Source organism: Buteo buteo, chromosome 7 (assembly GCF_964188355.1).
Source record: "Buteo buteo chromosome 7, bButBut1.hap1.1, whole genome shotgun sequence".
NCBI lineage: Eukaryota > Metazoa > Chordata > Aves > Accipitriformes > Accipitridae > Buteo > Buteo buteo.
In genome coordinates, this window is record NC_134177.1 from 19,220,244 (window position 1) to 19,233,704 (window position 13,461).

Sequence of the window (13,461 nt, forward strand, 5' to 3'; positions counted from 1 at the left end):
ACGGTCGGTGTCAGCCCAAACTGAAAAATGGGTGCTGTGTCTTATCCATGAATTGGAGAGCAGAGCTTTTAAAGATATTTATTAACACAAAAATGCAATCAAGTGATTGCTTCCTTGCCATGTAAGTTTTTATTAATCATTAGCTACTGCGAGTCTTAAAGCTTTATCTTAAAATTAGAACTCAGTTTGCTGACAGCCTGTAAAGGAGAAAGCTTCCCCTGCAATCTTCATGGACAAGTTCTGCAAGCAAGAAGAGCTGTGATGAGTTGTTATTACTATAATTTAAATTCTGTTAACATTTCATCATGTTTAGAAAGAACTTTTAGGAAACAAAAAGACACAGAAATTTCTTACTACCTCCAGTCCTAAAGGGTGGTTTCTGACTTCTCTTCTACAAGACAGAAGGTCATCCTAGGAGGAAACTGCACATGAATCCACAACAAATGCACTACAGCCACAGCTTTGACAGGTAATTAATTACCTTCAGAGTTATCTGGAAGCATGCTGCCCACTCAACTGCTCAGTGTGTTTGGAAGTGATACAAGATTTATGCTGATGTTATTGATCAGTCCAGGGTTTAATACATTTTTATTTTGAAAAGGTAACGGATATCAAAAGATCTCAAAGCAGATCTAGAGTTAAGGATCATACAGGCTATATTTTAGATACAATGATTTGTAAGAGAAAGATGATAATCAGAGGCAAACATTTAAAATCAAGTTTCAAGGTTAGGGCTGGTTTTTGTAACATTCCTCTGAGGTCGCAGGAATACTGCTTTAATAACATACTATTTATGCTAAGTTTTAATAAATACAATCTCACAGTACAAGTAGGAGCACTTTTGAAAATGTGCCTACTACAAGATGGAATTCAACAATTTAAAAGAAATAGCTTGTAACAGCTTGATTAAACATCACTCAGTGCTTTGCTTTCATTCTCTTATGTTTCAGAACATTCTTGTTTTACTTGTTTTCTGGGAACAGTGGAACTGACTTTCTAAGGCAAAACAAGTAAAATAAGCTTAAAAAACCCAAATCTCTATACTTCTTTTTGCTGCCAACTACAGTGAAGATACAAGTCTCATTCTTTTCCTTTTGATCATCACTTTCAAAAGTGAAGTCAAGCTTCTTCTTTTCTAAGTCTGAGCTGGTACCATGAGCAGATAGTTTCTGCATCTTTCTTAACCCACTCAAATGTCTGGAGTGCAAGAAATATGATGAGTGTTAAAGCATTTTGAAGACACCAAGCTCACAATGGGTTGTGAGCTGGCTGGTGGCTTTCATTGTCTGCAAAAAGGCTTGCACTTCTATCGTTCCACTTGGTGCTCAGGCTGCAAATCAACAGAAAAAAGCCTCCTTGACCATACTGAGAACAAGCTTTAATCACACAGTTTGCCCACTCATTTATTTGGAAATGAGACTGTAATGGAACTTTATTCTTCTGCTAAGATACATCCACTCAATTCTAAGTACGTCATTAAGAACAACCTTTGATAGATGATACAGAGACCGGAGTTTACCACCACCAATGCACCTTGATCCAAGTTGTTAATTTACAAGCTGCATCTGTGATCACTGGCAGGTTTAAGTGAGAGAAACATTAGCTGAAGTAGGGTTAGTTAAAAAGTAAACTTGCAAATGAATTTTTACTAACTATGAAGAGCATCTTTTAAAATTCCTGGTGTGCTCATTTCTTCACTACCTTTTTTCTTTTAGGTAGACTATGGATTGCTGGAAGAGAGCTACAGGCCACAGCTGGATTTATCCCACACTGATCATCTGTGCAAATGGATTTTTCTCCACAATGAGGCCATCAGAACCTTTTCTCACTCCTTATCTAACTGGACCAGAAAAAAATCTAACGATTGAAGAGGTATGCAACTATTCTCTTAAGTAATAATTAATATGCTTAAAGCATTAAGTCCTACAGCAATAACTGAAGGGGAGATGAAGTGTTCAATAATACAGGTATATTTATCTAGAGACTCATATTTAAGATGCTTCTGGAAAAGAGTAAGGTGTCACCTCTTTTGCAAAAGATCAAAACTTTAAAGTCTCCACATTCTTAGGACTTTTAAACCACTTTGGTGGCTGTTTAAGAAGTTGATATTTTCAGCAAAATCAGGCCAGCTAGCTCCTCTCTCCACCTAGAGCCCCAGAGGAGGGGCAACACTAAGATTTATTTAACCTTATCATGGAATTGATTACACTGACAGTGACATAGTGATTGCAAATCATAAGAAAACAAAGCAGACTTCCCCTTATGAGCTGTTAGATTATCACCTATGTTACAGGGCTGTTTTATGCATTCGTTAACCTGTGGAGGTCAGATTCACATTCGAAAAAGTTCTGGGGGTTTTTTTGACAAAAGCACGCACTGCAGGTTTCCTTGCTTTGCTCCTCTGTTCAGCACTGGCTGCTTCAGGAGTAGGATTCCCAACAAAAGGGGACATAGTTAACAAGTGGCTGAGTCATGGAGCTAATGGTATAATTAGAAAACATAGGTTTGCTACACCCACATACAGCTAATATGAAGAACAGTCATTCCTGATGTGCAGTAGCAAATATTAAGGCAGAAGCCCGCTAGCATAGTATGAACCCAAGGTTTCTTCTGAAAAAAAAATGTATTCGTGGTTTGGGTTGTTGGGGTCCCCCCCCTTTTTAATTTTTTTTTTAACCACAAAGGGAAATTTTCTGTGTTACATGAAATTACACAAATAGCATGATAGGATGCCTTAGTTGTGATTCCAGCAAGAATCCTTAACTCAAAAGAAAGTAGAGTATAGATATTGGCTCTTTCAGTCAAACCCACCTCTGGTAAGCTAATTCCATAAGTTTCAGTCAAACACCTAAAAATTCTAATTATAGTTCAGAGAAACAAAAGAAGTCACCCAGAAAGATATAGTGAACCTGCTGCTCATCGTGCAACTCACTCCAGTACAAGTCCAGAAGTATAAAGATAACCACCTGCTGTTGTTCCTCCAGCATTTGAAACAATTCCTTTCTAATCCAATTGCTTAAGCAAAGAACAAGTGATCATGAACAGATACCCCAGCAGGTCCAGCAATTACTGGATAAGACCTCCCCAAAACAGGCAATTTGTACATCACAGAGTGAACTTTTCCTATGAGTGTATCTAAAAGAAGCTCCCCCCCTCCAGCTGTAGTCAAGCTGCCTGGGCAAGCACTGAGCTTTAGTGGCGACAGTAAACAGCACCTTCCAAACTGAATAGAGATCAGATTTAGAAAAAGAAAAATAATTTCTTTTCAGAGCATCTATGCATTAAAGGCCAACTAAAGCTTACCAAAATACTGTTTCATCAAATACTTGCTTACTTCTTACGCATTACATTTGAAGAAAACATAGAAGGTGAGGATAACATAGTAACAGCTACCCACTCACTATGTATAGTTCCAGTTCCCTCATCATAAGAGGCATATACTTTTTTTTTTCCTAATTCTGACAAAGGAGAGAGGTGACCAAAGATATACAATGACTCGCATAAAAGTTAAAACTAAATACGCATTTATTTTCAGCTACTGTGGGGAATAGGATTTGATGCTGGACAGGCTTTCCTCTGACACAAGGAGTTACAACAGCTTTAAATAGCTGCACCTCAAAATCTACCTTATTCATAAGCCTTTACCAGAAATATTTTTAAAGCCAATCTACCTCTTTATGTAGTGGAGCCTAGCATGACTATCTTCACCTTTTCAGGAGTACATTTACAGTTTTGTAATTCAAGGCAGTTTAACTCTGCATAATTCACACAATTCAATGTCTCCTGTCACCACAACTGTGTTTCTTCAATACCATCATCAAAAAGCTTCAAAGTCAACATTTAAAATGTATTTTTAAAGAAATAGTTCTTTTATTATTTCCTAGGTTACCAACCAGATTTTCCCAGTTTGGACATACTCCTACCTTGCACTCCTTTTCCCAGTCTTCCTGATTACAGACTACGTGCGCTACAAGCCCGTCCTCCTCCTCCAGGGCGTCAGCTTCATCGTCACGTGGCTCTTGCTCCTCTTCGCACACGGAGTGGTGGCCATGCAGGTGGTGGAATTCTTCTACGGGATGGTGACAGCCACCGAGGTCGCCTATTACGCCTACATCTACAGTGTCGTCAGCACCGATCACTATCAGAGAGTGACGAGCTATTGCAGAAGTATCACTCTTGTTGCAGCCACCGTTGCGGCCGTGCTGGGACAGCTGCTGGTTTCCTTAGCAGACGTATCCTACTTTCACCTTAATGCCATTACTTTGGCTTCCGTGTCCCTGGCATTTGTTTGTTCCTTTTTCCTCCCAATGCCCCAAAAGAGTATGTTCTTCCACAGGAAAGATGTCACAGAAACTCTCCCGGGACCAGATCAAGTCGTGGCTACAGTCGGCTCCGACAGGCCATCGCGCTGCCAAGAGGACAAGAGCTCTGTATGTGCTGACAGGGGACCAGCACCTGAACCGCAGGCTGATGATCCCAAGCCCCAGAATCACATGCTCAGTGTACTGGTGCAGCTGAGCAAGGACCTGAGGGATTGCTACAGCTCTAGGAAACTTCTGTACTGGTCCCTGTGGTGGGCTCTGGCTACAGCGGGCTTTAACCAGGTTCTGAATTATATCCAAGTGCTGTGGGACTTCAGAGCCCCCTCTCACAGCTCTGCAGTGTACAATGGAGCTGTTGAAGCAATAGCGACTATTTTAGGTAAGTAAAAGATCATTATCAACTACTTCTAACCTATCCTGTGCTGATGGCATTCTTCAGCAAAGTCTTTGGTGCCTTTCTGTTCATCTTCTATGAGGACCAAGGTCCACTGCAACAGCCTCCAATATGTAACACCCAAACAGTGTGCAAAGCATGTTTGTACTGTACAATCTTCAATGGGGTCTTCAAAAATCATCTTAAAAAATACATAGATATAAGCTTTTCCTTCTTAGGGGAGCCTCATTCCACCAAAGTGTTTTGAGGGTTTAAGTTCACAGCTCTGTGAATAACTCCAAGTAAGCAGTTCAAAAACCCTGTGCAATGACACCTTGCTCATTCCTCCCTCAAATACACCTTAAGCGAGGTGGTTTAAGAATTAAAAAAGCATATTAACAGATACACTGTTCTAGATTGTCTGTTTAGACAGTGGATTTAAAGATGATTTCAGGATGAGTGCTCCTGAACAAATATTCAGTGACTGCATCTGTATCCTGATCAATGAGTTTGCCTCTGGATGCAATATACAAGGAGAGGCTAAGAGCTGTAATTGTTAATGCTGAGAAAACAAGGGATCTTGTTAATGTGCATAAAGGCTTGAAGGGAAGGAGTAGAGGATTGGAGCCAGAGTCTTTGCAGTGGTACCGAGTGACAGGACAAGAGGCAAGGTGCACAAATTTAAACAAAGTTCCACTTAAACATACAAGAACATTTTTATTGTAAAGGTGATTTAACACTGGAACAGGTTGGCCAGAGGCGTGGACTCTCCATCCTTGGAGATGTTCAAAACCTAGACACCATCCTGAGCAGCTTGCTCTAGTTCACCCTGCAGGACTAGGCAATCTCCAGAGGTCTTGTCCAACCTCAGCCATTCTGATTCTCACTATGTTACTTGGTCCATCCAAATGACATTCCTCTTTGGCCACAAAACAGAAGGCACATGGGTAAAGTGCAACTTGATTTGAATAGCTTACAGTACCAATGGGGCCCCATTTTCAAGCTCACATTTACACAGCTATATCTTCTCCTTCATACCAGGAACCTTATGGCACATTTCTACAGGGAACTGTGTTTACTCTTCCTCCCTGCAATCACCATGAAAATGCACTTTACTGAAGGTACTCCAAAACTTCTCAGGCTACTGGTTTGAGCAGTATTCCCAAGGGCTTTCTTGCTTTTACACTCTCTGGCACTTGATACTATTTCAGGGTACAGAAAGCACTCACGCTACTAGAAAAGTCTGGTTATAGCAATGATGGACCAAAGGAGTAGGCCTGCTATGATTTTTTGAATTCTGATGAAGAGCACATACAGCCAGCAAATGAAGCCCAATTTTGCACTAGTGTGCTAGCCTGCCTGAAAACATCTGGGCAACTAGTACTCTCTGGACTCTGATAACTCACGGCTGTATAACCTGCCTGGACCAGACTTCTCTTTGCATTGAGCTACTAATCTCAGCATATCATGTTTCAAAGAGCTTTCATAAACCTACAGGAGCCTCTGTGCTAAAGGAGCATAAAAAAATGCCATAGCTGGATAACCTTCTTAAACTAGTAGAAGTATTTCTCCAGAATTGAGATGGGGAGAAAAGTATACCTCATCATTATTGCAGAGATTAAAAAAAAATAATTAAAAAAATAAAAATCAAGGCGCTGGAGTTTGTTATACCATATTACAGTCAAGTAAGGGTTTTTACTGTATGTGATTGCTAATAAGGCACTGAGAAATGCAGTTCTTAAGATTTTTCACCAGAAACTGAAAAGATGCTTTCATAAAAAAAAAAAGAAAGCATGAAAGAGTACAACAGTTTTTCATTCCATAAAGAACTTTACATGAAGGAATTAAACTCCATTATGCATATTTTGGCAGAAAATGCTTGGTAGGATTGTTTTTCTCTTTGCTCACAGATGTCAAAAAATGGGAGTAACAACAATAGACTGTACACTGCTGCCTCCAGCCTTAGGCATGAGGCATTTTCTCAGAGTACTTGTCTGCAAAGGCTCTGTAAGCAAGGAGAAAAAAACCCAAACAGACAGAAGACTCCCACACCACTAACAGAAAATATAAACCACACCATTATCAAAGCCCATTGTGACCATAACAGTCTCAAGAGCTCTTGGCATGATCCATTTACACAGTTATGCAACAGCTCTAAAGGGATGATGATGTTTCAGAGTTTTAATTATTTTTAAATTTTTAGGCTCAGCAACTTCCATGGCAGTTGGATACGTCAAAGTAAACTGGGATCTTTCTGGAGAACTGGCTTTGGGAATTTTCTCTGCAATGGATGCCGGTTCTCTATTTCTCATGCGCTTTACTGACAACATCTGGGCATGTTATGCTGGTTACCTTGTGTTTAAAGCATGCTATATGCTCCTTATAACAATAGCAACGTAAGTATAATACACAACTGCTCTAATTAAACTGATTTAAATCAGTAAGTGTCACATTTTTAAATTTATCAAAATTTTACCAGAAGTTTCCCTAGAAATAAGATTTTTAAATAGGTCATGGCAGCAGCACAAATTTCTAGCTTGTATAAAACTATGCTTAAAGTTACATGACATAACCATTACAATAGGTTACTCCAAGTCAGAAACTACCTTATTCTGCACTTAGCTGTTCAATGGTCTCTGTACAAGTATTCTCTAAATGATCAAATGAATATACATAGGTCTTTATTTAGCAAATATACCCTTTACTTATTTTGAGTGGATAAGTAGGATGCATAGAAGTGCCAAAGCCAGAAAAACAAGGGATTTCTGCCAAAATGAAGCTGTTAAATAGCCAAGATTGAAAAGGCTTTATCCTTTGAAGAAACCTCTGTGCACAATTCCCAAACTTCCTCCCATAAGTAAACTGCAAATGTCCTTGTTCTCCATAGTTCAGTTAACCTGTACATTCATTTTCAGGTTTCAGATTGCTGTCAATCTAAGCATGCAGCGTTATGCTTTGATGTTTGGCTTCAACAACTTTGTTGCACTGGTGATTCAGACAATTTTAACTGTTGTTGTAGTAGACTCAAAAGGCCTGGGACTGGATATCAGCACCCAGGTAAGCTACATTACTCACACTGCCCTCAGTTCTGAAAGAGGGTTCCACTCCAAGATTAGCCTCTGGGAAGACACTAGGTAATGTGCTAGCTTAGGACAGTTACTCGCTTGAAAAACAAGTTCATTTAAAGTGAACTGGCAGTAGCTACTACAACCTATTTGTCCTCTAGTCCTGCTAATTTTGCATTTCTGCAATAATTTTAAGAATATTTTCATAGAGCAAAAGGGAAAGGCCACCACCTATTACTCAGGGTTTTTTTTTTATTTAAAGGCTTACTATTCATAAGTTTATTGTCAGAATATCCTAAACAGAAACAGGAAGCAAGCTGAAAGGCAATCTATGGATCTGTTACTAGGGTAATTCTAAGTTACGCAGTTTCACTGGATGCACCTTTAAGTTACTGTAATTCTGAAAATGAACTGATCTCATGATTCCCCATTAAATTTCTAAATTTTAAACTTTAAACTTATATAGTGAATGAGTTCCAAGTCTCTAGCTTTCATCTTTTCAGAGAAGAGCGAGAAAGTGCAGGGCAGCTGTCCTCCTCCCTTACTGAGGTGGGGAGGGGAAGCACATAACAGAGTATTCTCTCCCCCTGCTTTCACAACTGCAGACTTCTACAGTATGAAGTCAAGCAGCCAGACTTCTTGAATCCTTTCAAGATGGCATCATTTTGGGGCACGGCTGACAGGGAAGGGAAGGCAGCAGTGGAGGGACACCCCTTAAGTTACTAACTAACAGGAGAAACAGTTTTTTTACTCTTCCCCCTCCTTCTTCCCCACCTCCATTTCCCAGTTTCTCATTTATAGCAGCTACTTCACCTTCATAGCTGGAATTTTCCTGATCAGGAGCATATACACCATTATGTCCATCAAATGCAGAAATACTAGTGTGGCTAGTGAAAGCATTGATCATTAACAATGGAGACAAAAAGAATGGTTGCAAGCAACAGTGCAGAAGGCTGAACAATTCATCTGAACAATGAATTAGGAGAAACAACGTTCAATCAAGCAAGACTCGTCAACAGTGAAACAGGCTGTTTATGAGCCTACAGCATAAAGAGCTTTGTCAACAGGATGATGCATTTCGCCCATTTTCTTCATCAGTAGTTTAATACCAAACAACCCTCAATCAATCTTCAATTTCAACTCAAATTTAGTGACCTGACACCAAAACTTTGATTAATGCCACAACAAGCAAGTACATACAGTACCTCGCAACAGAAGAGCTTATAGAACACAACCTCTGAACTTTCACTTCTACCAAGTATTTCAATTAAATGCAATTTAGTCATAGACATAAGATGTTCAAACATTCCTAGGGAATCTCAAGAAGCAATTGCCCCATAGCAGCTAGATGACCTGTTGGAAAGCTTGTCACAGAAGCATTTGAAAACTTAAGACTTCTTCAACTGGAAGTTGTGACATGCATTTTTAAAGCAAGTTAACAAATAGCAATAAACCAGTTTTTTCCAAAAGATGCTACTTCTGTATATTCAAAGGCAGATTACTACAATGCTGTATAGCACAGCAATACTGCCACTTTAATTTACAAATGGCCAAATGCAGTCATTTTGGATTCCACACAGACAATGCACTCCTCAGAAATCTGAAGTTATAGGACTGTAAGGAAAACGTTGTTATATAGATAAGCTGCTACTGATGCAGTGACAGCTTTACTGTGAGTTTGTTGGAGATGTACAAATAAAACACACTAACCTTCCCTTTGAGTGTCTGTCTTGATAAGCATATGCATTAATTATGTCTGACAACTACCGTGACCCACACACACTTATCTTTGGAAGCAAAACAACTCCTAAACTTCTTATTTTTAAGTCATGGGGAGACACTTCAATTTCTATACAATGCAGTCTTACTGAAATAACACAACTAAAACTTCAGATATAACTAAAGCTAAGTTCTTTCAACTGTGTTCAATAATGTCCACTTTGGAGTCAACTGTATCAGACAGCAGCAAATTCCGTTGTGTTCCTTTACCACAACTTACAAATTTGCCAGGAGTCCTAAGTAACTGATGTTTTTTCCCCAACTCAGCTCACAAGAAAGTAAAAAAATCACTAATTCCTTTAAAAACATACCTTTAAAAGCTGCTTGAACTTGCCTTTATGCCCCAGTTAAGTTTTCTCTTCAAGAGAGCAGAATACTTACACCACATTTATAGTTCTCTTTCAGGAATTCCAACTAAATTTGGTCCTTTTCAAATTAATTTCTTGCCTCAGCATTTGTTTCAACACAGTGCTTGGGATTTGACAGCCATTAAATAACTTTGAGCTGCAGTACCTGGGCATCACATCTGCCTTGTAGAACTCAGGATGTACTACTTACAGCATCTTCATACACATGTAAGAGCTGACACATTAGGATTAAAAGTATTAATCTAGAAGGTCTCCAAATTAATTTTTGGTATAAGAGAGCTAAAGTTATCATCAAGTGAAGTGCTTTGATGCTAAAGCAGAAGAGGATTTTGAAAAGCTAGTGGAAGTATAGCTTTTTTGGCAACTATGCTAGTTGTGTGAGCAGTTGCATGAACAACTGCAGACATTTCTAAGACAAAAACGTTTACAATCATGGGTGAAGAATTGATTTTGTAAATATAGCTATTTTAAAAATCCAATCAACAAGACAGCTATGGTGTCAGTTTCTGCTCAATGTAAAGGAGACTCAAAACAATACAAGATCTTCAGCTACTTGTCTGGAGTTTGACAAACTTAAAATTAGTGAACATACACTAAACAGATGCAGTTTTGTACAGTATAAGTTGCCAATCTTTAATCTGCATTCAAACTAGTTATGAAAAACAAGGTATTCCACTATTTCTGCAACATAATCTAAAGCTGCATGCCTTGCATACTTAAATGAATTTCAGCATCTCTTAGCAGTAATCAGCTTCACTTAGATCAGAACAATTTCAATAGATTCTGATCTCATTAGCCCTTGTCCAAAGCTTAATTTACATCAATTTAGGTGGAGAGCACAGGATTGTTCCCCTTCCACAAGGCTGTTTGTCTCCTTGATGAGACATCTGGTTGATTTGGTCCAGTTCCCTGCAATAAGCCTATTTAAGTGTTCCACAATTCCTTCTGAACCCTTGCAGTTCCCCACTCCCTACTGCATTTGTGTGTTACTATTCCAAAACAGGTGAGGTCAACAACAGGGAAGAACTCCAGCCATTTATACTATGCTAGAAAACAGTGGTGAGCACAAGGGCATCACTAACATCTTGGAAACCCTCAATTGCTGGGGATTTGTTTAATGACTTCCCAGAGAATCTTAGGAATTAAACTATACACCATAGTATATCCAGCAGTCTTCATCAGAAAAGACAGACTTCAAGTCTGTTTTAACTTTAAATATGCCAACAGGACAAACCCAGACATTTAAGTAGGGAATGCCACTATAAACAGCTTGTATAAGCTGCACGTCCCCTGCTTTGAGATCTCCAAAGCTCCAAAAAAAGAAGATACAGAAATTACTACCCTCGTATAGGCAGGCAATGGAAGTCAAAAGCACTGGCATAAGAGGGTTTTTACAAGCAGTGGTCAAGTCTTTCAGCTCCCCTAGAAATAAGCAGATGTAATTGACTACCTGAATGTTACAAGTGAAACATCTTACATTCAAGAATTTTCACATTTGTCTCAAAATGGGCTTGCACATCCTTTTCTCAAAAATCGATCTGACATTATTTATTCCTGTTATCTTGAAAGCTTTTAGAATTTTATTCTCCAGCTGGTCAGAAACATTTTTTTAAGGTTGCAGTTTATGTATTCATGATACATTTACATTATCTGCTTATTTCCAGTATTACACTTGAACTTAAGCCAAGTTATCTCTGTGTTTAAATCACCATCACCAACTACTGATTCAGAGTTACATTTTTCTTGAACCTTCTTACTATTACAGACTAGACAAGCCAGACGTTTTTCCCCCTGTACAAATTCCATTCTAGTATGGCAGGAAACATTCCAGTAACTAAAAAAAATAATCAGTTACTTTAATATTCCACAGGAGGTCTAATATATATCAATTTTTAATAAAAAGAGTGCTATTACATCTGTGGTACCTTGGCCTGCTATTACACATGCTGTTCTGATCACAACTAAGTCTTGTTCTAAGACAGTCATTAGCTATCCATAATTACGTCTTTTGCAGCTAACCATTTCTCAACTAACTACCCTCCTCCATGCTTCCAGTGTGCTTCATTACACAGCTACTCTGCCAAAATAATCCAAGCTCACTTAACATTTTCTTGTTCAATAGATCACTTCACTTGAGCTAGAACAGCAAGCTTAATCACAAGGACATGAAGAAACATATCCAAGTGAGGCACATGAAAATGTTAAGCTTAACTCACCTTTAAGCATATTGCTTTTGATAACTCATCTATGTATGAGACTCACAATATGTACGTTTTAACCCAATAAAATGTTACTGCACAGAAATAATGCTACACAATTGGTTTCTTTTCTAATATTTATTTTTTTCACCTGCAAACTGTAGCAAAACATGATCAGCTTTATTATGCAGACAGGTATCCCTCTACCATTAGAGATTTAGGCATGTATAAATAGAAGAGCTCTTAGGAAAGGAAAACATTTTGAGAAATGAACAAACCTTCAATTTAACTTCATGACTTCCAATACCAATGGTTAAAATGATGTAGCTCATTCATTCCAAGAGATACAACAGCACCTTAAAGTGGCTGATCTATTTCCCAGTAACATTTTTCACATAACAATGTGTTAAAGTTACAAATACTGATATGCACAAATAGCTATTTTCTAAGAAAAATATGTACAGTACTGCAGCATAATGAATGTGGTATCTGCAATAACTTATTAGCCAATTTTAATATACATGATACCGCTACTTTTTACCTGCCAGTTCACAGGTTCAAGGATGTTACCACAGCCCTCTGTTTTGCACGTTATTATCTGGTGGGGGGGTTGATTTTCTTGGGTTTTGTGTATTAATTTTTTTTAAATTTTTTAAAAGGTACACAATGCAGGCTTTTATTTTTACTTCTTTTTGTGTTTAAAGCTAATATCAGTGAAACAAGACAACAGTGCAAGAGGCGCAGAGATGTTATGTGACCACATAAGAGTTCTTTTGGGTAAAGTGTCTATAAGGCTATAAGAAAGGATTGGTTGATGAGCTTCCTGTTGGAAATTGTCCTGTTGGTGCACCAGCCTGGGGGAAAACAAAGAAAAATAAGACAAATCTTTTAAGATTTTTTTTTTCCCCATACTGTAAATCATAAATGCAGGATATATAAAAAAAGAAAACAACCTATTAGGAAATATTTCTGTCTTTATGTTGCAGTCTTTTTTTTTTCCTATGGTTCTCTGAAATTACACCACTATAAGAGCATGGTATACAAGTACCCCTGTTTTGATTTGAACAACCTTACAAATGCCATGTCACCGTAATACTGAATTGCATTTAGGAGATTCAGATGCTGCCTTCCCTTATTTGAAGAAAAAAAAAAAAAAACTTTGTGTGTCTCTAAATTGTTAGAGATTATGCCTCTTCAGACATACAGAAGTTAATATCATGCAACAACTCACTTACCATAAAAGGGTTACTAGATACTCCAACAGCTGCAACTTGTCCAAAAGGAGTTACTACAGGCTTTGCCTGTCCAAATGCAGCAAAACCTGCTCCTTGGAAAGATAAGTGAAAAATATTAATA

The 13,461-nt window shown here is 38.3% G+C and overlaps 2 protein-coding genes across 9 annotated transcripts in view; one reads left to right on the plus strand and one right to left on the minus strand.

The window, feature by feature from the left end:
* The first annotated feature begins 1,707 nt into the window (after nucleotides 1-1,707).
* LOC142032763 (thiamine transporter 2-like) lies at nucleotides 1,708-9,529 on the plus strand. Its single transcript, XM_075031818.1, has 5 exons — nucleotides 1,708-1,872; nucleotides 3,885-4,701; nucleotides 6,899-7,091; nucleotides 7,611-7,752; nucleotides 8,548-9,529. The coding sequence occupies exons 1-5, from the start codon at nucleotides 1,723-1,725 to the stop codon at nucleotides 8,668-8,670; spliced, it is 1,425 nt and encodes a 474-aa protein (XP_074887919.1). The 5' UTR covers nucleotides 1,708-1,722; the 3' UTR covers nucleotides 8,671-9,529.
* Nucleotides 9,530-12,223: 2,694 nt separating this feature from the next.
* The window catches only part of AGFG1 (ArfGAP with FG repeats 1), a 37,191-nt gene continuing 35,953 nt past the window's right edge, over nucleotides 12,224-13,461 (minus strand). For all 8 annotated transcript variants that reach the window (XM_075031816.1, XM_075031815.1, XM_075031813.1 and 5 more), the window contains 2 exons: nucleotides 13,341-13,432; nucleotides 12,224-12,959 (listed from right to left, as the gene is read on the minus strand). In XM_075031816.1, the coding sequence (XP_074887917.1) occupies nucleotides 12,900-12,959; nucleotides 13,341-13,432 (152 nt within the window). In that variant the 3' untranslated portion in view covers nucleotides 12,224-12,899. The remainder of the gene's footprint in view (nucleotides 12,960-13,340; nucleotides 13,433-13,461) is intronic.

Coding starts and splice junctions, on each gene's coding strand:
- LOC142032763 (XM_075031818.1), top strand. CDS start 1,723: ATGGATTGCTGGAAGAGAGCTACAGGCCACAGCTGGATTTATCCCACA. Junction 4,702..6,898: donor AGCAATAGCGACTATTTTAG/GTAAGTAAAAGA, acceptor TTAAATTTTTAG/GCTCAGCAACTTCCATGGCA. Junction 7,753..8,547: donor GACTGGATATCAGCACCCAG/GTAAGCTACATT, acceptor TCCATTTCCCAG/TTTCTCATTTATAGCAGCTA.